At 53.3% G+C, this 21300-nt stretch overlaps 2 protein-coding genes across 5 annotated transcripts; one reads left to right on the forward strand and one right to left on the reverse strand.

The window, feature by feature from the left end:
• Positions 1-1145: 1145 nt before the first annotated feature.
• E2F4 (E2F transcription factor 4) lies at positions 1146-11788 on the reverse strand. 4 transcript variants are annotated; one of them, XM_077786366.1, is made up of 10 exons: positions 11606-11788; positions 9679-9788; positions 9049-9212; positions 8530-8571; positions 5838-5899; positions 5421-5700; positions 4837-5001; positions 3635-3682; positions 2074-2118; positions 1146-1762 (listed from the first exon to the last, which is right to left on the reverse strand). In XM_077786366.1, the coding sequence occupies exons 1-10, from the start codon at positions 11786-11788 to the stop codon at positions 1647-1649; spliced, it is 1215 nt and encodes a 404-aa protein (XP_077642492.1). In that variant the 3' UTR covers positions 1146-1646. The 4 variants fall into 4 exon arrangements, with proteins under 4 accessions (XP_077642492.1, XP_077642493.1, XP_077642490.1 ...); XM_077786367.1 differs by lacking the exon at positions 3635-3682; XM_077786364.1 differs by having other exon boundaries at positions 1709-2118.
• Positions 11789-12660: 872 nt separating this feature from the next.
• On the forward strand, positions 12661-21277 carry EXOC3L1 (exocyst complex component 3 like 1). Its single transcript, XM_031505860.2, has 14 exons — positions 12661-12881; positions 13850-14010; positions 14954-15173; positions 15458-16118; positions 16303-16420; positions 16594-16719; positions 16836-16936; positions 17243-17353; positions 17469-17598; positions 18577-18684; positions 18978-19133; positions 19465-19589; positions 20025-20244; positions 21018-21277. Exons 1-13 carry the CDS (start codon positions 12839-12841, stop codon positions 20209-20211), a joined length of 2247 nt encoding a protein of 748 aa, XP_031361720.2. The 5' UTR covers positions 12661-12838; the 3' UTR covers positions 20212-20244; positions 21018-21277.
• The last annotated feature ends 23 nt before the right edge of the window (positions 21278-21300 follow it).

Below are 21300 nucleotides of genomic sequence, written 5' to 3' on the forward strand. Positions count from 1 at the left end.
CCCATGCAGAATGAGGGTCTGAGGAGCCACTCCAGGGACACAGGTCCCAAGCACATGCTCTTCTCACCTCTGCAGGCTCTTCACACTTTACATCCCTTAGTGCTGGTGCTGTAGCTGGTTGTGTGGGTCACAGGCAGTGAGCAGCTACACAAAGTAATTAAACATCAGCTGTTTAAGTGGATGGCAGCAGTCAGCCATGGCCTGGCCTGGCTCTCTGTTCAGCAATTTGTGGAGCAGGAAAAGCAGGACAGATGCTTCCACTGTGGTGGCAGGAAGATGTGCAAAAAACTAAAGACACTCACAGGATCTGACCAAAATCCAAAGCTGGGGCTTGCAAAATACAATACAAATTCAATGAGGACATTTTTATGCCAAATAAACTGCACAAGGTCCCAGCCTGGTACCAGCTGATGATCCTAAAGAAGCTAACAGCAGACCTTTAGTTACAAAGCAATGAACAAAATCTTGCAGAAAAATGATGCAGAGAAAGCATTGCAGTAGGTAAAGACCTGCCACAGGATCAGGAACTGGAAGTGTGGGTATGGGCACTAAGGGAACAAATTCAAATATACAGAAAACCTGATCCTGAGAGAAAAAGGGGTAACAAAAAGCTAACTATTTTGACAACACCTACATAACCTGTCACAGCAAAATACTATTGAATTGTAACTGCTTGGTCACCTTTCAGACAGTTGCAAGTTCAAGTGCAATGGTTGGAAAAACCCAGCTATCTGCAAGCATGAGTAGGCTCTGATGTCACTGGAGTACCTTACAGGCACCAGCTGGAGCACTCTTATCCTTTGAAACATCTCTTCAGTCAGGCAAAACCAAAAATTAAAAATAAAACCATACTGGCACCTCTGCTTTAGCCCTGTAGAAACAGCACAGCTGCTGGACAAGGAGCTGGAGCCCCTTGGGTTGTGCATCAGAAGGCTGGTGAAAGCAGACCCAACATTCCTGCTGATGCACCAACAGGGAAAGGCTCAATGCTCCTGGGTCCTATAAGGAGCACTCAGCTCCTGAATCCCACTAGGAGGCACAGCTGGCTAAAAAAAGTGCTTTTTGTAAAACATACTAGCTTGGTCTGAAGTTGCTGAAAGAAATAGACACTTTGGTGCCTTTTTTTTTTTTTTTTTTTTCCTCTTGATGCCTTTTAGAAATAAAACTACCCCAATCTGAAGCACTAACACAAAGAAATCTAACTAGCTACCTCCGGGCTTGCAAACTGACCATGGTATTGGGGCTCCTTGTAGCAGCTGGTACCTAGGAGGTGCAAAGTGCCTCTGGGAGTGCAGGAAAAACCAAGGCATGCAGATTGGAGGAAGCTCAGAGAGGCACATGGGCAAATTCTGCAGGTGAACTGGGAACACTCAAAACACAGACCCTTTGAAGTGAGGCCCAGGATCCAGTGGAGAGATGCAGGGGGAAAGCTGCACATGCGTCTTGCACGTGCACCAGAGGAAGAAGCAAACTATGGGGAGGGCTCCCAGCCTGCAAGTCCACATCTCTTGGTTCTGAGTCCATTTGAGAGCATCTCTGAATTACTCGGCCATCGAGCTCTAGCACAAAAGGAATCCAAAAATAGACACTTTCCAAAGAGTTACAAAACAGTCCGTGTTTGCAGGGCTCACAGCCGCACTGAGAAGTCAGAGGTTGAGGACAGGCACATCAAAGAGGTCGCAAACACCTTCACTCTCATCCAGGTTATAGATGTAGTCGTGATCTCCAGGTGGAGGGGAGAGGCGGAGCAAGGGAGCAAACACTGGGGAAAGAGAAGCCCAGGGTTGGTTACAAAACTCAGCACTCCCACCCCAGCTGTGAGCTGCCAATGGCACTGAGCAGCGCAGCCACCTCACGGGAACAGTCTTTGAGGTTGCTTCAGTCAGCCTCCCAGAAATGAAGAGACTCTTGGCTCCCACACCTCTCTCAGGAACTGGCAGGACAGCAAGAACTGAGTCTGTGTCCAGAGCCCAGAAAAGATGAGGGTGAGTCTGCAGTTACAAGGCTGCCAGCTGGGTAAAGTCACACAGCATAGTCTTCCTCCCGGGAAGGCCACACCATGACAAGACTCACCTTCAGATGACATCAGCTCTTCCAGCAGCTCAGAGTTCACACATTCTGGGGAAGAGACAAGCATGGTAGCTAAACAGTCTGCTCTCCTGGTCTGCTCCTGAGTAGTTCCCCACTTCCCCACCCTTGTTATCCCTTCTCTGGCTAAGGCACAGCATGTGCAGCAGGCAGTGAAAGGAAGCTTGTGCTTAAAAGAGATAAAACCATGTAGTAAAAGTAATTCCAGCACAAAACACTATGAGAGCATGCCAGCTTCTGTGGCTTAAATTGCACAGCCTTAAAGCAGCTGCCCGTGCCAGGGCAACATTAGTGGGATCACACAGAGGATGAGAGGCTGCATGGAGTGTGCTGCAAGGACTGTTCCTCTGAGCTCTGCAGTGCTGCTCTCTTCCAGTCCTGAGTGTTGCCTCTGTAACTGTTGACTCTGTTTTGTCCTTTGCTCCTGGATTTTTTATCTTCCCTCTCCAAACTGGGAAGAATACTCCATAAAACCACATACTTTACCACAGACTAAACATCTCCTTTACAACAGCACCCACACAGTGACACAGTAGAGTTACTTTGGGTAAGTTAGATCTCCTACACGGCTGGGGCTTTGCAGCAGGTTATATCTCACATTGTGAACTCAAACTTACTCTTCAGATGTACTTAGACATCATCAAGACTTCATCCACTACCTGCAGCAGAGGTGCTGGGCAAGGAGGAAGGATGTTCTCCAGAATGACTGTGGAGCCCAGGGCTAAGAGCATACGGATTGGAGACTCACATGTCTCTGTGTTTGGGTCTGTGGGGATTTTTACCCAAAGGCAGCACCTTCACAAAGCATCTGTGGGAACTAGGGACAGCTGTTGTACATCTCCTGTGGCCACCACTGAAGTGCTTGGGTGTACTTGGCCCTGCCTGGCTGTGGAGCTACAAAGTATTTGGCTGTGAAGAGAAATAAATGTACTGATAAGGTCTCCCAGTTTAGGTTTATGTCAGACCAAATTCCTCCACCTTTTCTGCTCTTAAGCCAGGGTCTGTCCTACCATTAGGCAGAAACCCACAGATATTCCTTGGGCAGAGTTAGAATTCCAAACACAAGTAACAGCATCTCCCTCCCCTACTGCTCCAAAATTACCAGCTCTTCCACCACCACCACTGAGAAGTATTTTGAAGAGAGAACACTATCTCCTCAGATTATTTGCTTGGATTAGCCTTAGGCAGCTAAAGCTGAAACAAGACTTAGCAGGGATTTTTCTTTCCCATACTGCTGACAAGCTGAAGGAAAGGCTGAACATGGATTAGTGTCGGCATGGGGACAGGAAAGCCCTTGCTGCTGCACTGCAGGCAAGATCTAACAGATGTTGCTAGAAACATGGAGACAGAAAAATACATACAGAAACCAGTAATTTTAAGAATGTCTAACTACTCTTTAGTAGAAGGCCAGCAGCCACCAATGACCACAAGCACCTTACAAAACCACATCCACAAAATAATCCAAAAGGGAGAAAGTCAAACAAATTGTCCCTTTTCTGTGGATAGATGGGCACAGAAAAAAGCTGTGGTCAGGGAATGAACGTACCTCTCATTGGATCAAACATCTCTGACAGCTCTTTGGGAAGTTCCAGTACTGCAAATACAACAAACCAGATGGTTTGGATCATTACATGCATTTTGTATGTATCAATACATACAAAAATGGTTTGGATCATTACATGAAGAGTCTGAAATGCTTTACAGCAGAATCAACCACAAACCTACTGTGCTCCTTACACACCCAAATCATCCAGAAATTCTGTTCACACGCTCCATGTCAAATATTTCTGCTGCAATGACAAGCAACAAAACACTTGAGCGCCACTACTTTAAAATAAATTTGTAGGAGCCCTGGGACATGAACACGTTATCACAGTCAGCAGCTGTGTCTGTAAACCTCACCCAGTACACTGCCTTGATTACCTTGTGTAGGATGAGGACCTGCCTTTGGAGAGGCAGAGTGATAAGATATATGCACATCCAAGGCCTAATTCCATAACCAAGATGACTCCACAGCTCATGCTTCTCTGAGATATGCCAGCAGCAGAGGTGAAAAAAGCACTGGGTGAGCTGCATTTGAATAAGATTTCTTCTTCTAACCATAACCCAACGTCAAGTGTTTCTGCAGGGAAGTTGGGCTTCAAAACATTCCAGCAGTGTGGCTTACCTAGAGGATGCTTTTCTCTCCTTGGGCCAGGCTGCCATTTCCTGGCATAAAGCGCCAGGGTTCCTTTTTTAAAGCACATCAAGGAGCTCCCCAAATATATACTGCAGGGTCACTAAGAACACAAGATCACTAAAGACAGATGAAGTATTCCTGAGCAAAGGAGGAAAAGGGAGACAAGAGCTCTCCTAAGACAGAAAACTCCCTGAGTTACAAAGGTGCTCTCAGTGGTGGCTGAAAATTCTGTAGCTTCATGCAGTCTCAAAAATAGGACCTTACTCTACAGAAAGGATTGAAAAGGAATAACCCTACATGCAACAGCAGAGACATGTGTCATGAGGGTGTCCCTTGAAGATTTTCTAGTACTGATGTCACAGAAAGCAGCAGGACACTAGACAAGACACAGTCACCTTGTCACCATGTTTCTGGCAGCCTCACAGGGCAATGCCCACTCATCCTTTGCAAACTCTGGCTGACAGCAAAGGCAGAATGGAGTTCAGCTCCTTCCTCCTGGCCCAGCAGCCTTTCCCTCACTCCCAGCAGCAGGATTTTGGAGAAACACATGAAACAAGCAGCACACTCACCTCCTGTGGGGTCGGGCTTGATGGGCTCAAAGGAGGTAGAGGTGCTGGGCAGGACAGAGCTGCTGTCCAGCGAGGCTGAGGACTGCAGCAGCTGCGTGTCCAACGCTGCCGGCTGGGCCTCGAAGTCACCACTGCCCTTGGACTCTGCTGCCGGGGCATCGCACTCTGGGAACAGCCACAGACACACCCAGGAATGTCATCTCCCACCAGCCCAAAGGCAGCTGCAGCACGGACTCAGCCCTCGCTGGCAGTGCTGGCCAGGCAACTGCACAGGGAGAAGCTTTCCTGCTTTCCTCCAGGTCCATATTTGGACATTCCTGCTGATCAATGAACCTGCATGACCAGCTTTTCCCCTACATGTGCTCCTACAGGTTGGCACTACCCACTGAAGCCAAGTGCCCGATCTCCCTGAGCACAGCCAGTCTCACTGACCAAGGCCAAAGGAAGGGCAGCAAAGGCAGTGATGCCCCTTTGCTAGGAGCTCTCAACACTGCACATCCAGGGCCCAGCCCCAACAGGGCCAAGAAATGGACCCTGCTCTACCAGCCACCAGCCCGTTTCTGCCTTCTGTAGCTCCCTCTCACCTGCATTTTTCTGTGTGGGAGGCCCCTGGTCCTGAGTGCTGGTGGGTGTTGGTGTGGAGGGCTGGGTGCTGCTGGGAACGGAGGCCTCCTGGAACTGGGTGAGTGGTGGGATTTGCAGTTTTGAGGGTGCAGCTGCCTGGCACTGAATGAGGTCTTCAGGGGGAGGGACAGGGAGTACGACAGGAGGAGAGCTCCAAGTATCTTTGTTTACTAGGAGAACATCAATGGGACCACTTGTGCTCTTCAGGTGGATCTGGTATTTCTTCTGCCCATTTAAGCCCTGAAAGAAATCAAAAGCAAAACACAGACTTACATTAAAAACCATTTTCAAATAGCATATCAATTTTCCACAGGCAAAACATACATGTACATGCACACACACACAGCCCCTGCACTCTGCCCATAAATTTCTCTCACCTCAGGGACAGGAACCTCCAAACGTGTGCCAGATGGTGCTCGAATCACAAGGAGGGTGTCTCCTGTGAAAACAGAAGCAGTCAGGGCTCCTGGGCACAAGCTGTTGTAATGTTAATTAAGCATGGATGAAGAGCCCCTCCTCAACACCCCCTCTCCTGGCAATCCTCCATGGAAGGAAGACATCTACACCCCAAGCACATCATACAGTTCCTAATGTGCCAACGGCCCAGGGCACAAAGAACTTGCAAAGCTTCCCCCTGTGCAACCCTGAAGTCTTTCAGCAGTGTCCTTATCAAGACTAATTTCTCTTTTCCTCGGAAGAACTGTCTTAAATTCACTCTTAAGAACACCTGATTCCTACGGGAAGTATCCTTCATTCTGCTGTCACAAGCTTTTAGATATGAATTAGAAACAAAAGAGCTGCACTGCCAGCAGAGAGATGGGGTTGAACCAGGCTCAGATCCAGGCTGCCAACCTCAGGCTGGTGTCCCAACACCTGAAACCAACACTCCCCAGTCTCTACTGGCCAGAGCTGCTTTAGTTGGACTGGATCCTCCACACAGCCCAGCACATGTGGGGCTGGAAGCCAGGCTGACAGCATCCTTCCTTTCCAAATTCTGCAGCTCAAGACCTGCACCCTAATAACTCAACAATCACAGGTAAGCAGTTCCCAGCCTATATCTGGGTTTAGAGAAACATGAACAGAGAAATACCAGAGCTATGAATATCTGACATATTTAGATCAAGCAGCTTGCAGCTTTCACTTTGAATGTTTAAGCTTTAGTGGGGTTAATATTCACAATTCACCAGTATTCTGATTAAGCTTCACGTGGTAATTAACACAGAAGATCCCCAGAGCGATGAGAGTGGACAGCAGAAAAGCACATCCCTTAACTTCAGGTTGGCAATCAAGTCAGATCAGCAAAAGGTAAGGGGATTAAAAACAACATGGGATTTGTCAACTGGATGGGACTTTGTTAAACAAACCTACACTTAAGAAAAATGTGAAAAATATTTAAAATGCATAATAAAGCTCAAAGACACCAGCTCAAGCTGTAAGACCTGTCTGTTTCAAAGACAGGTGCTAGGTTTGCATCTCCTTTGATAAGTATGTCCCAAATACTTGTACAAAACAGCACCCAGTAAGTTTCCACTTCCTTTTTGAATCTGCAAGTGCAAAATGCATCACAGCAACAGATGCAGAAATTAGGTTTCCCAGTCACTAAAAACTGACATATTCTTACTTCTTTCTTTTTTAAATTGATCTCTATTTGACGAGAGCCCAAGAGTGTGGAGCAAGCAAATTCAATAGCAGTCAATTAAAAAACCAACAGCTGAAATTCAGCCTGCACCACAGTTTGAGAACACAAGAGATCCACCAAACAACCTCTGTAAGGCTCAGGTGTTCAGGAGAAGAAAAAGAGCTATATAAGGCATATTCATACAGAAAAACTGGACAGGCAATGGAAAACCATGGATGAAAGCCTCTATTCTAGAGGAAACTGACACCTACCCTCAGTAAGATCTAATCTCTGCATGCTTTGGTGAGGTCTGACCTCAAACACCAAGTGGCTTACAAAAACCAGGTGCAATGAAATGCAAAACACTCAACCAGCCAAGCAATGAGCTGTCTGCTGGTCTCCAGTAAACTCTTCCAGACTGTTACAAGTGATCTGGCCACAGCACTGTCAAACAGAAAACACAATCCCTGCCCCCAAAAGTGCAGCTTCAACCAGAAGAGACAGTAAAGCCAAGGGGGTGGTGATGCAGCCGTTACACCAGCAGGAACTTGGTGAACAAGGAAAGCACAAAGGCAGTGACAGCAAACAGAGGAGCTGATGAAGTGCAGGCTGAGAGAAGTGCTTGGAGGAGATGAGGAGAGCCAGACACAGGTGAGATTATGCACGGTTGGGGGCAGCCAGGATAAACAGCTCCAATCTCTGCAGCAACCAAGCAGAAGCAGGAGAGGTCAGGCACCCACTGAAGCAGAAAGGAGCTGCGACTCAACACCACTACAGATGGGAAGAGCAGTTTATGTACTGAGGCTGCCTCACTGCCTGCTGGCCACCAGCCATTAATCTGGTCTTACATCTGTCATTAGAACTGGCAGCAGAAGAAACAAAAACTCCTGTGGGTTTTCTTCACTTTTGCCCAGAGACAGAACACAGGACTTTTGATACAGGCCCCTCCAACTTCAGGAATAAAAGGAGTGAGGGCAGAGCAAGTGGTGCATTCCCTTCTGTTCTCTTCTGTCTCCTTCCTGCATTCTTGTTGGCAGGGGAGATGATGTAGCTGAGGGACCACCTTTAATACTATTTCCCTGCTTACACCATGGTTTCTACTGTGAAATAAAATTTGTTTCCTGTCATTAGAACATTGTCCACCCAAGCCCTTAAAATTAAGGGCTTCTAACATAACTCACATACACACACACAGTGAAAACCAGCAAGAAGACTTCCTTAGGAGCAGCACCTCTATTCCTTCAAGCACAATTAAAATATATGGCCTGTCCCCTCTAATGGAGACAATGAAGCTACAACTCAGTGGTACACAAACCCAGGACAGCATCACAGCTGACATTACATTTCACTTGATGCTGTTGGAGAAAGCAAAGCAGCTGGGACAGACTGACAGGCCTGCAGCATCACATCTTTACAGTGGAGCACCTCATTGAAAATGAGCATTTCCTCACCTGTGAAGCACTTGCAGATATCTTCATGTGTCACATATGCTAATGTTCTCAAGGTTAAGGAGAAAGGCTGCAGCTTCCTGCACAGAGAGCTCAAAGGGTTTCCTTCCTGAGCACAAGGAGCCTTCCCAGAAAGCTCTCCATGCCACACTCTGAAGTGGTCTGCAGGTGAGGTCTGCAAGCTCTGTGCCCATCAGATCTGACATCCTGAGATAGTTAAGCCACAAGAGCAGCTCTGCACTAAATAAAGTGGCACCTGTGACTCAGAAAAAACCACTTTTCTCACTGTGGTAAACATTACTATGTTTTTACTTCCAAAAGCCAGAGGAGAAGCTGGATGCAGAGAAAAGCAGGTCTCCAGGCTGGACAGTTACCCTAATTTCAAACCAAGGTGCTGCCTTTTGATCCTTTCAGTGCAGCTTCTCCAGCAGCAACAGGCCAGCACCCACCAAGCTGTCATGTCTCTGCTTCCCAGCCCAGCAAGTGAACACGGAGACAGAGCCATCAGTTCACACAAAGGATATCGACTGTTCTGCATGTCTTCTGTAACATTTTTGATGCTCTGCTGAACCCACATCTTCTGCTGCTCCAGCTCCTGCTCCCGCTGCTCCAAGTCCTCAATGTCTGCCTTCAGCTCAATCAGTTTGTGAGCTATTTCACGTGTGTTGCAGCCAGGACCCACCCCCCTGGGTAAAACAAAAATGGGTGAGATATATCGGCCTCTGGAGGCACCCAGACCAACATCAATCTCTCTGCCAGCCTCTTATTCCCACCCGTGTCAAACACCAATGCCAGATTGCCTGGAAAGCTGTGTCTGTACCCACTCTAGACCCCCACTTCCCACCATAGCAATGTTTGGTACACCTTTCTACTTCCCACAGTCTCCCCCACCTCCAGTGCCATGACAGGTATCTTTCCTAGACCAAGGCAGTGCAAATATTTAGTTTGTACCAAAATAACACCTTTGCTGTAAGAGAGACACCATACGAACTTCAGCTTTCCTCACTGTGCCATCAGCACAGCACAGCTGGGGGAGGCAAGAGCATGGACCACTCAGGAACCTCCCTCTGCACACAGCATTTTAATCCCACTGTCACTTAAATCTGCATTAGAAGGGACCTGTGAATGATTTAGACCATCTCTACCACTCACTTCCACTGGATACTGTTCTTGGACTTCTTCTCAATCAACCCGATGCCTTCCAGGACATTCGTGATATCGTAGATCCGTCGCTTCTGTCGCACAGCCAAGGTATCTGCAGCCTGAAAAAGGTTAAGATACTTAATTCCAAACTCTCAGTCATGTTTAGCTCCTTCCTGCCTGGCAGATTAACTCCTGGCCAAATACTTTGCTCCCTGTTTCATACCTCTCCCATTCCAGCGTTTCACGTTACACAGCCATCTTCTTGATCTCACATGACCATGAGAAGAAGTCACTCATTCTTCTTTTTTTCTTACCCCATAGCCTCCCCACTAAACCCAAATCAAATTCCAGCACTCCTACTCACAGTGGATACAAAAATCACCATTCTCCAGTAGCAAAGCAGTGCTAGAATATAGTAGTTCAGCAGCCTAAAAATTTAGTGCTCCCTCGGGGTAGAGATGGAGATGGGAAGGGGAATGCTGAGAGCTGTCTGTGCAACACTTCAGTGAAATCAACATTCACAAGGTCTTTTCTAAAGCTGATCTGACACTACTTGATAAAGAATCAATATCTTTTCAAGAGATTCCTCTGTTTGAATGACATGACTCCAGGTGGAGAGTAACCATGAGCATGCCTGGGGCTTCCCTGCCTTGCTCAAATAACCCTTTTCCCTCAGGTTTCAGGACTCAAGGAATGGCACTGTTTCCACTACCACACGGCAACCTGGCACCAGCAAGAGTTAATGTGTGCACAGAAGGACCAACAATGTCAGTGGCAGTGCAGACACAGCAGGTCAGCACAGGAACTATGTCTCTGTCACCTACCAGTGACAGGCCAGGACCTCGGAGATCCTACACCATACAACTACATAAATCACACTGACTAACACGAATTCCCTTAATGGACATTTGAAGAAGAAAAATATTGTCAAATCAAATGAGAAAACAATTTGGCACAGGCATGGAGCCAGGAAACTCCTCCAGTCCATTACTGGGGCTTTCTGGCACTTGTCTGTCTCACACACGTGCCCACATAAGAGATGCTTATATAAACCACAGCAAAGGAACTTCCCCTACAGGAAAGGCCAGAGATTAAATACTATACATTGACAGTGTTACTTCCTCTAGGTGAAGATCTTAAAATGCAGAAGCAAGATGATTTCACACAACACTTCTCCACTGCCTAAAGGCATGGGGACAACCTCTGGCAGGTGACTCTGACCACCCTCCCCATCCTGGTGTGTGCCAGGAGGGTTAAGTGCTGTATGGACAGTTTCTATAGGTATGTGTTTCTGTAGATGTCTGAGGCTTTGGTGCCAGTGATCAAGTACGGGGCAAGAACGCATAAGAGAAGAAGGTGGTCAAACGTTTCTGCAACTGAAGCACACATACACCTCCAATGCATGGTCAAGTCCTGGCGAAAGAAGAGTCGCCGGGACAACCCGACGGGGTGGGGACAAGGGCTGGGAAGGAGGAGCAGGCGGGGGTGTAAGGTCGGCCAATGCAGAGCCCTCTGTGTACGGCCGGCAGCCCTGCCGCAGCCCCAGAACCCCGCTTTCCGCTCGCCTAGAAACAGCATCAGTACGGCTGGAAAAGCCCTCACGGCTCATCGATCCCAGCCCCTAAACCCCACCACTGAACCATGTTCCTAAGCACCGCACCCACAAACCTTTTGAGCGGGGACAGTGCCTCCACCGCTGCCCTGGGCAGCCCATTCCACCAGTGCCTCAGCACTCTTGCCGTGAAGAAATTTTTCCTGGAATCCAAACTAAACCACCTGCTGCACCGGGCGCTGCCATGCCCCCGTTCTCCCCCTGCAGACCTGCTCCAGCCGCCGGATGACCGGTCCCGCCGGAGCATCGCTCTCCCGGCGGCCGCTCCCTCCGAGCCCTCCCCCGGGGCGGCGGAGCCCTCCACCCCCCCGGCTGCCCCCGCACCAGCTTGAGGTCGAGCACGCCGTCCTTGGCCTCCTGCAGCAGCGACACGAACTTGGTGGTCAGCAGCCCCAGGCTCTTCTCGTGCCGGCTGGGCGCGCCCGCAGCCCCGCTGCCACCGCCGGCGGGCTGCGCCCCGCACTCCGCCATCTGCCCGCCGCCGCCGCCGGCTCCGGGGCCGCGCATCCGCTTCCGGGCCGCGGGGCTCCCCGGGAACCTCCGGGGCGGGGACGGCGGCGGGGCGGGGACCGGGGACTCCCCGCCGCCGCCTCCCGGGGCTCCGGAGCCGTTCCGCTCTGCTGCCGGTGTTCCGTCAGCCCCGTCGGTTTGGGGGTCCCCCGGGCAAAGCCAGGGGTGCGTCCATCCCCTCGCCGTTCTGCGGTGCCAAAGTCAAGCCCCACCCTGTGGTAGCGAAGCCAAACCTCAGCCGTGTACTCGGCTCTCACCGCCCGGGTGTCAGGGCCGGTTTGCTGCTCCAGCACACCCAGCGCCGGGGGAATCCTCCAGCCTGTGCCCGGGGAAGGCAGCCTGTGGCAGGGACACATCTGCAGGTCCATCTGCAGCCATGGAGGGTGCATCCCCGCGTTCTCGCCTCCGGGTCAGGCTGGCACAGCACACCCTTCATGGTGATCCACCCTCGAGTGGGCTCGCACTGTGGATGGGCTGGGGTCTGGGACCCCGCTGGCCTCCCCGAGCCAGGGTGGGTGCGAGAGAACAGTGCTGCGGGCACGGACAGGGCTGAGTGTCCGGAGAACAGGGGGTGCCGGTGTGGGTGGACAGGACGAGAGGAAATGGCCTCAAGTTGAGTCAGGAGAGGGCTAGATTGGATATTAGGGGAAATTTCTTCATTAAAGGATGGTCAGGCACTGTAAAATGTTGCCTGGGGCAGTGGTGAAGTCACCATCCCCGGACACGTTAAAAAGCCGTGTGGATGTATCACTTAGGATATGGTTTAGTGGTGGGCTTGGCAGTTACCGGTTGGTACTCGATGATTTTAGAGGGCTTTTCCGATCTAAACGATCCTTTGATTCCGTGACTTGTATTCCCCAGACCTCCGGCTGTCGCCGTGCCTTCCCGTGTCCCCCCTCCCCTCCGCCCCCCGTTCCTGACGTCCTGAGCGCGGCTGCGGGAACACAATGAGGCCCTGAGGAGCGCGGCTGCTCCGGCTGAGGAAACGGCAGCCGGCTTCCTCCGCAGCCCTGCCCTGGCCCCGCAGCTCCGCGCAGCCTGGACACCATGGGCATGTCTGCGGAGGACGAGCGCGCCGCCAGCCCCAGAGGTAACGCGCATGATGCTCCCCGGGAGCCGGCGAGCTGGGCAGGGAAGGGATGCTGCTGCTTTGCAGCACGTTTTGGGGATTCCCCTGCTCTTTGCCTCACCACCCCCTCCACCCTCCTGGATCTTTTCCCTGTGCCGTGGCTGGTGCTTTGTTGTCCTTGCGGGGTGGCAGCCTGGCTGTGCTTCCTGATGGCGATACCTGCGCGGGGGCAGTTCTGCTCACCGCTCATCTTATCCTCAAAGCTGCTGTCCTCCTCCCTAATCCCCTGGTCCCAAGGCTGCCAGCGGCTCCCCAGCAGAGCAGGAGCCTGGCTTGGCACGGGGTGATAGCCCCGCGGAGCTGCAGGGAGTGGCTGGGGATGGGGTGGCGTGGGGGAATGATGAAACCAGGCATGAGGGGACTGGGAATGGTGTGTGATAACTGTGCTGGTTCTCAGACCTCCACTGTGGCCAGGAGCTCTTTGGCATGGCTTTGGACCCTGTGTCAAGGGGGACACAGCTGCATGGGTGCTTTGGGGAGACCAGGAGTCTCCAATCCTCACTTTAGCCTGGCTCTCCTTCCTGCGAGAACTGCTGTGTCCCCATCCCTCCTGCTGACTCACTGCTGGAGTCTCAACCCTGCTGACAGCTGCCCAAGTGGCATCAAACCCCCTCAGACAACCCAGCATTTTGTTTTGGGGAGTAGCCGGGATGTACACTCAGCCTGGGGACAATCTGAGCTGGCAGGCTGAGTCACAGCACCCCAGGACAGCTTTATTTCTTGCTGCCACAGCTGCTATGACAACCCCGGGCCGTGGTGGTGGCATCTTAGGGGGCCCTTGTGGAAGGACCCTCTTGGGGACACGCTGCCCAGCTTCCCACGTCGGTGTGTGCTTGGAAGTCCACTAGCGGCGAGCTTCCTGCCTCTGGCCTCAGGGGCCCTTCCTGCCCCACTTGGTTGTGCTCACTGACCCCTGGCTTCGTCCCCAGACGAGGAGTGGCCGGAAGCGGAGAAGGCTGAGAAGCTGGCGAGAGGAGCTGCTCTGAAATGGGCTTCAGGGGTGTTTTACCGCCCCGAGAAACTGGAGGGGCTCGGGCATTACCGGAGGCGAGAGACGCAGAGGAACAACTCCATCCAGTCCCGGCTGAAGGTGTGTGTTTGCCCATCCCGCGGACACTTGCAGCCACACCCCCTCTTCAGGCAGGGACCCCAGCCAGGTCCCCTCTTGCGCCATCAATTCTCTGTATGTCCTCTTTTGACAAAATCTTTTCCTTTGGCTGGCGTTTGGTGGGTGAAGTGTAATTGTTGGGGAGAGAAGACCCCCTTCACCCTCTGCCTTACCCCCAGGCAGTGTCTGAAGTTTTAAAAGGAGTCTTCTGTGTCTCTGACAATGCGGCAAAATAAAACACCAAGGGGGCTCAGCACATTCCATGTGCAGGACTCAGTGCACCCCATCACTGCCCCGTCCCAGCCCCAAAGGCTGCCCTGCCCCACAGCTGGGAGGAAGCACAGAGCTCCAACCTGTCCCTGCCTGTGCATCTCCACAGGGAAAACTCCATCTCTCCACATTTGTAAGGGTTGTCCCAGTCCCCCTGCACACTTGCCTCCTCACCCACATCCTCTTTTGCATGACCCAAGGAATCAGTCTGAGCACCACAACTTTCTCCTAATAATTTTAGAAATGGTTTCTCCTATCCTGACTCTGGATGAATTGTCTGGGAGGCCTCCGTGAAAGCAACTTTTCCTGGTGATTCTTGGCATCAGGAGCAGGGAGTTAAATGAGTGGATAGGGCACGGAGATGTGCCAGTGCAGGGCTGGAAACGATGGCACTCCATTTGGGAGGAGGGTTTATATGGCCACTGAGGTCCTTCATACCTTGGGGGCACATAGGGACCCTATGACCCACTGCTCTTTTGCAGAAGCAAAGTAATCTTTTAAAACTGAGAGAGGCATCTGCTTGCTGTTTACCATGGGCCTTGTGGGGCTGGGAGAGTGCCTGCAACACATATTGTACAGGGCTGGGACAAGTGGTGTGGAGTCCTCCTGCCTTCTGGAGCTGCTCCACTGCCCTCCATCCTTTTCTGCTCCCCAGTCAACTGTCCAGTCCTACCTGGAGGGGGTAAGTGCAGGGCTGGAGCAGCTGCGGTCGGCGGCCCAGGAGGTGCAGGGCGTGTGCCAGGACCTGGGGGCTGCACGGTGGGCCCTGCTTGACAGCGCAGACAACTTCCAGGGCCTCCAGCAGATGAGGAAGCTGATGGAGGAACATGTGCAGCTGGCCTCGGTGGTCCAGGTGCTGCCCCAGATCTTCTCGGGTAAGGCACTGGCCCAATCCTGGTCAATTTGGGCTGAAAAGCACTGGGGGAAACCTCAGTGCAACCACAGGCTCTGTGCAGGGCTGGTGGTAAAGCAGGTCATTCAGGCTTTGCCAGCTGGGTGAATGGAGATATCCCTGCTTCCCCAGGGCCTGATCCAATGGTGTTCCCAGAGCCCCAGACCTTTCCCCTCACCATCTCCTTGATAACCTGCATCTATGTCCCTGGTGCAAACCCCTTCATCTCCACACTCAGTGCTGGCATCTCTCCTCCCTCTCCCACAGTCCACGAGGTTTTTTCCCATATCCTGCAGCTGCTCCATGGGCAGCATCTCTTGGAGGCCCACGTGGAACTCATGATGGTAGAGCAACTCCGGGATGACATCCTCTCCCAGCTGCACCTCCGCGGGCTCTCCGATGCCCAGGCAACTGTGCTGTCCTACTTCAGTGGCCTGCAGGACCTCAACGAGAGCCTGGCCAAGCAGCTGTGGGACATTGTGGGCAGCAGCCTGCAGCTGGTGCGCGAGGACCCCGTTCTCTTTGTCACTGCTGTGAGGATCATCGAGCGGGAGGAGAAAATAGATGATACTCTGCTCTTGGAGGCCACCTTCCTTCCCCCTGGCCGCCCAAAGGGCTGGAGGCAGAAGTTCTACCAGGTCCTCCAGGACACCATCACAGGAGCCCGTTTCCATGCTCCCCGCATGGATGCTGAGGGGCCAGGGCTGGCCAAGCACCTGGCAGCGCTGCAAAAGGACATCGTGTCTGAGCTGCGTGTGGTGAAGGACCTGATGGTCCAGTGTGTCCCAGCCCACTACAACATCCTCAGCCTCTGCACTGCCACCTACCACCAGGCCCTCACCAGCCACCTCCAGGAGATCCTGCGGGAGGACCTGGACAAACAGGGACTCTTCCTTCTCCTTGAGTGGGCGCTCCGTGTATACCACAGGTCAGCAGCAACCCCGGCACAACCAAGTGGGGGATGTTGTGGAGAGCTGGGTTGTTCACCAGCTCATGGATGGGTTAGGAGAGTGTCTCTAGCTGCCAGGGGATGATGACCAGGAGGGCAGAGGGACAGGTAGGAACTCCTGGAAAACAGGCCTTCCCAGCCCTGCCCCACCTCTGCCCTCCAGCCCAGAGATGATGGGTCACCCTGACCTCCTCCCAGAAGTGGATGTTTCTGCTCTGGATCCCTTGATGTCCTCTGAGCTTGTGGATCAGACAGAGAGGAGATACGTGATGAAAGTCAAGGTGAGTGAGCGGGACGGAGACCCAGTGACTCCCATTGAGCCAAGCATCTGCTCTGACAGCAGCTGCAGACCATGAGCCTGGCATGAGGCCCAGGACTTGCTGTGCTATGTTGGGTCTCAAGGAAGTCCGTATGTGGCTTCTTGGGCTGCCTATGGTGAGTGTCCATTCTGCAGGCTAGCGTGTTCGAGTGGATGCAGAGGACCCTGGAGGTGGAGTTCAAGGAGTGGTTCAAGGAAGAGGAGCCTGAGACAGACCATCAGGGCTTCTTCCAGTCAGCCTTGCCTGCCATTGTCATGCAGGTGGGACCCCAATACATGGGTACAGAGGGGGCTTGGCCATGCTGAGACCTCCCAGAAAGGAGGCCATGGCCTGCAGGCTCTCCCTGAATCGCCCCCACTTTCCTCTTCTGCTGCAGATGCTGAATGAGAACATCCAGGTGGCTTCCTTGATCACCAACTCTCTGCAGCAGAAGATCTACAACATGGCCTTGGAGGAGCTTGAGGCATTCCTGGGCCGGTCAGTGGAGCCACTCACACCCCTGTCCACCCTCACAGACCCTGGGGCCATGGCTGAGCATCACAGGCTGGTGGTGGAAATCTGCTGCCCCAAATGCTTGTCAGGGGATTCAGAATGGGTCCCACTGTCCCGCCCTGCCCAACAACCTGTCACTCTCCAACCTGGTGGCAGGATCTGAAAGGAGCCAAGTGAGCTGGGAGGGTTGTGGGAGGTCCATGTGTCCCCAGGAGCATCCCAGAGCCCTGTCCCCGTGGTGGGATGCCTGGGGCTCTGCCTGCCTGTCACGGCTGCCTCGCTGTGTTGCAGCCTGCGGGAAGCCCTGGCGCAGTGTGGGAAGGAACACCAGCAGGACCGGGCCGTCCCCAAGTACTACATCTCCCACCTGCTGGCCGTGCTCAACAACAACCTGGCTCTCAGGTAACCTGCACCAGCACCTGGGAGCTCCTGTAGCAACACCCACCCCCATCCTCCCTGGAGCCAGTGTTCCCACGATGCTTCCCAGGCTACCTGTACCCTCTCTTCTCTCTCCTAGCAATTTTGTCTCATCCTTGCACCCTGACACTGCCTGCAGAGAAGTCCCTGGATCCCTGCAGGCTGCTCTAGACAGGATGCAGAAGAAAGCCACCCAGCTGCTGCTGGAGGAACTGCTCCTGGACCTGCAGGTATGTTGGTCCAGCACCTGAGGCCAACAGGGCTGCAACGAAGCTGAACCCAGCAATAACAGCCCTACTACAACATGAGTTTATTCCTGCCCAGGGTCCCTGCTCTGCACTCTGTACCCTGCTATCACCCTGCAGACATCTCTGCCAGCCTGTCCCCCAGACCTTGATAAACCACCCGATGTCTGTCACCAGCAGCACCACCCCGTATCGCTGGGGCAGATGGCTCATGGCCCCCAAATCACTAACGGACAGAGACCAGGAGCCTTAGGGCCCCAGCTGCCTCATGCTCTTTCTGGCTCTTCCATGGCAGAAAACCAGCTGGAGAGCAGTAAAGTCTGTGTGGAGGATACAAATCTATGTGCAACTGCCCGAGTAGTTTCCTGCTAGTGTAGTCAAATTTAGCTTTCCTGGAGTCTGGACCAAAAACCTGGAATAATTAACGACATTACTATTTAGGGCTTGAATGCCATGAAAACAAAGGAAGAGCCAAAGGGTGAGGAGATTGCAGGCAGCAGTGGTCCCAGCAGAGACAGAAGGAGTGTGTGCCTGCAAGCAGGAAGACAGGCAAGGACAGCAGGGCGGGAGTAGGAAATCAAAAAAACATGTTATGTTTACACAAGGGAAGTGGAGAGAAGTGGAAATTAAAAATAGGCAGGACAGGCCAAAAGCAGGTGTGTGAGAAGCAGCTCGCTGCCCACACCTCAGGTGTGCATCATGATCCAAATAAAGCCCCAAAATGAGGCTCTCAGGGTGTCAGGGAGGGACAGCCCCAGCGTTTCCATAATTTCCTAACCTTAACCACTCTGCTGTTTTCACACTGAGTTTTGGCTGGCAGCAGGTGCTGGGGGCTTTGCAAGGCAAAGTGGCCGTGGTGCCAGGCAGCAGCTGTGGGTGTTGTGCTGCCCTGAGCTGGCAGCTCTGCGATGATGCAGGGCACAGACGCTGCTCCTCTGCTCCCTTCAGCCCCTCTGCCTGCAGCTGCTTTCCCGCAAGTGGCTCTCCGGGTCCCAGCTCGTCGGCAGCATGTGTGAAGTGATTGACAAGTATGCAAAGGACTTCTCCCGCGTCAGGAAACCCGTGTTCACGGTACCTCCTTCGAGCGGCTGCCTGTGGGACAGGGCGCTGGGCAGCGGGCGCCGTGCTGGGCTGCAGGGAATGCTGGAGAGTCTGTGTCCTCTGAGAGCACCGCCACACGGAGATGTTCAGGGCTTCCCCCAAATTCAGCTGTTTTCTCTGTCCCTTCGGTCAGGGGGCTTCTCAGGAGATTGTTCCCATGGCTTGGTGTTGTATCAATCCTTTTTGCCTTTGCCTTTTCCCTGGGGAACTGGGTCTGGACACCCAGGCAATGCCAGCAGCGCTAACAGCTGTCCCCTGCCCAGCTCCTGCTGGCGGAGAGTGAGCTCCTGGTGGTGAACCAGTACCTGCGGGCACTCCTGCAGAGGAAGATGGTGTGCAAGAGCCGGGAGGAGCGGGGCCAGCTGTGCCACCGCCTGCTGCAGGACGCCACGCAGCTCCGGGAGCTCTTCTGTGGCCTGGTGAGAGGAGCCCGGGTGTGGTGGGGAGCCAGGGCTGTGCCACGGAAAGGGAGCATCACCTCACCCTCCTGCACCCCTCCAGCCCACAGCCCACGAGCAATGGGGCTGTTCCACCAGGGTGGTTGTGAGGCCAATATGGGAGGAACTGGCTGGATTAAGGACCCTGGGGACTGTCACCTGCCCAGCAGCCCCTGATGGGTGGGACATGCTGAGTGGGAAGGCAGCAGCTGCAGGGGCTTAGGTGCCCACGTGGGCACTGAGGATGCAGCTGTCTCCTCAGCCACTGCAGTGACATCCTCTGGGTCTCACACCTGGCTGCTTTCCCTCCCAGGGCCTGGACCGGGGCCAGCAGAGCCTGGAGGCTGTTTTTGCCCTGCGGGAGCTGATCTACCTCAAAGACCCAGCACTACTCAGCCTGGAGGTGCTGGGCTTCATCACCAAGTACCCCGATGTCAGGTAAGCTGCTCCCTGCAGGATAGGTGTGAGCCTGCCCAGGAGAGCCAGTCTTGGGCTGCACCCTCTGAGGTGACAGAGCAGAACAGGCAGAAACCTGAGCCTTTACCCTCTTCTCCCTGAGGTTTCTTTTTCCCATGCTCCAGATTTGACGGGTTCTTGAAAGTCCCAAGGGCAAAGGTGTACAGAAAACAGCAGTTCTGCTGTGGCATTTGCATATCTGTATTTGGTGGCCAAACAAACTGTGAAAATAACAAAACACCAAATTGGAAATGTCAAAACCAAATTCAGAAGGTTTGGGGGGATTGTTTTCAAGAAAATTCTACTTGGCCTGGTGCAAAGCACCAGTTTTCCCCTGGCCCCGGCTTGGCTTCTCTGGATGGGGGAGGTTTGCAGGACACGAGCAGTGCTCGGGCTCACCCCTGGCTCTCTGCCCAGCGATGAGCACATCTCCACCTTGCTGGATATCCGCGGGGACGTCTCCAAGGAAGTGCGGCACGTGGTGCTGGAAATGATGGCTCAGCACCCCCAGGCTCTGCCCGAGGGCTACCGGCCCATCTTCAGCACCATCCTGGTCCCTGTGCAGGAGCAGCCCTTCTGCCTTCGTAAGGGCAAGTGTGCCTGAGCCCGCCTGGCACTGGTGCCCCGCTGGTCCCAGGTAGGGGTCATGCAGGGCAGTTCTGTGGTTGTGCGTGGTGAGAATGGAGGTGAATGTGGCATCCCCTACACACAGCACCTTGTCCTGTGTTGGGGACAGTCTGGGTAAAGGCTGTTCTCCTCTGGTCTTGCCCCATGAGAAGACTGTCCCCTGCAAGCACCAGTCCTGGGATACCTGGACTGGGGGAAATCCAACCTGTAGCTATTTTGGTGGCCTGCTGGGACAGTGACTGAGGGCTGCTTAGGCTCAGACCCATTGCCTGCAGGAGAAAGAACACTTGCAGAATGGACAGGAATCTGCAGCTTGGAAAAAATCACGTCTCCATGGGGCAGAGATGCTTGAGTTTCCCCAAGTCTCCAGACAACCCCCGAGCCAGTGTGTCCCAGCCATGGAGGCTGTTACCATTCCAACTCTGGGGCAGACTGGAGCCTTGCTGGGACCAGGCTGGCAGGAAGGTTTCAGCCATGGGAGCTCCTCTGGGCTCAGCCCTGGGGTTGGGTGCTGCTGCTCCACCAGGCTGGGCCCCGCATGGCCAGTGGGGAGCAGCTGAGCCAGCTCATCATGGCTCATGCATCCTGAGGAGATGAGCACAAGGTGGTCACCTCACCCTCGACAGTGCCACCAGCCCTATCCCTGCTGGCACAAAGGGACAGCTCTGAGTTCCTGCTGACCTGCCAGACTTCTGGCTCATTTGCCAGGAGGAACACTGGAGTTGGAGGCACTCAAGCTGCATGGAGAGTGTGGTTGTGCCTGGTGTGTTGTCCTGCTCCAAGGTTCCTCCGTGATGGGCAGCACCACCCTGAGCACTGGCCCTCCCTCCATCCTCTGCTGCTGCCCAGGCCTTGGCATCTCCTCCCAGGTGCCATATGAAGATCAGGAGCAGTCTGTTTCTACCTACACCGTTGTGCCTAGCCCCTGCAGCACTCCAGGAGACCTCCATGCTCTGCCATGCTTCCCACCCTGGGATGGGCCACATCCCACTGTCCTTGCATGGTACCACTGCTGGAAATAAAGGCCTAAGCTCTGAACTCGTTCCCCAGTGTCCAGGCTCTGCCC

Source organism: Lonchura striata, chromosome 13, assembly GCF_046129695.1.
Source record: "Lonchura striata isolate bLonStr1 chromosome 13, bLonStr1.mat, whole genome shotgun sequence".
NCBI classification, from domain to species: Eukaryota; Metazoa; Chordata; class Aves; order Passeriformes; family Estrildidae; genus Lonchura; species Lonchura striata.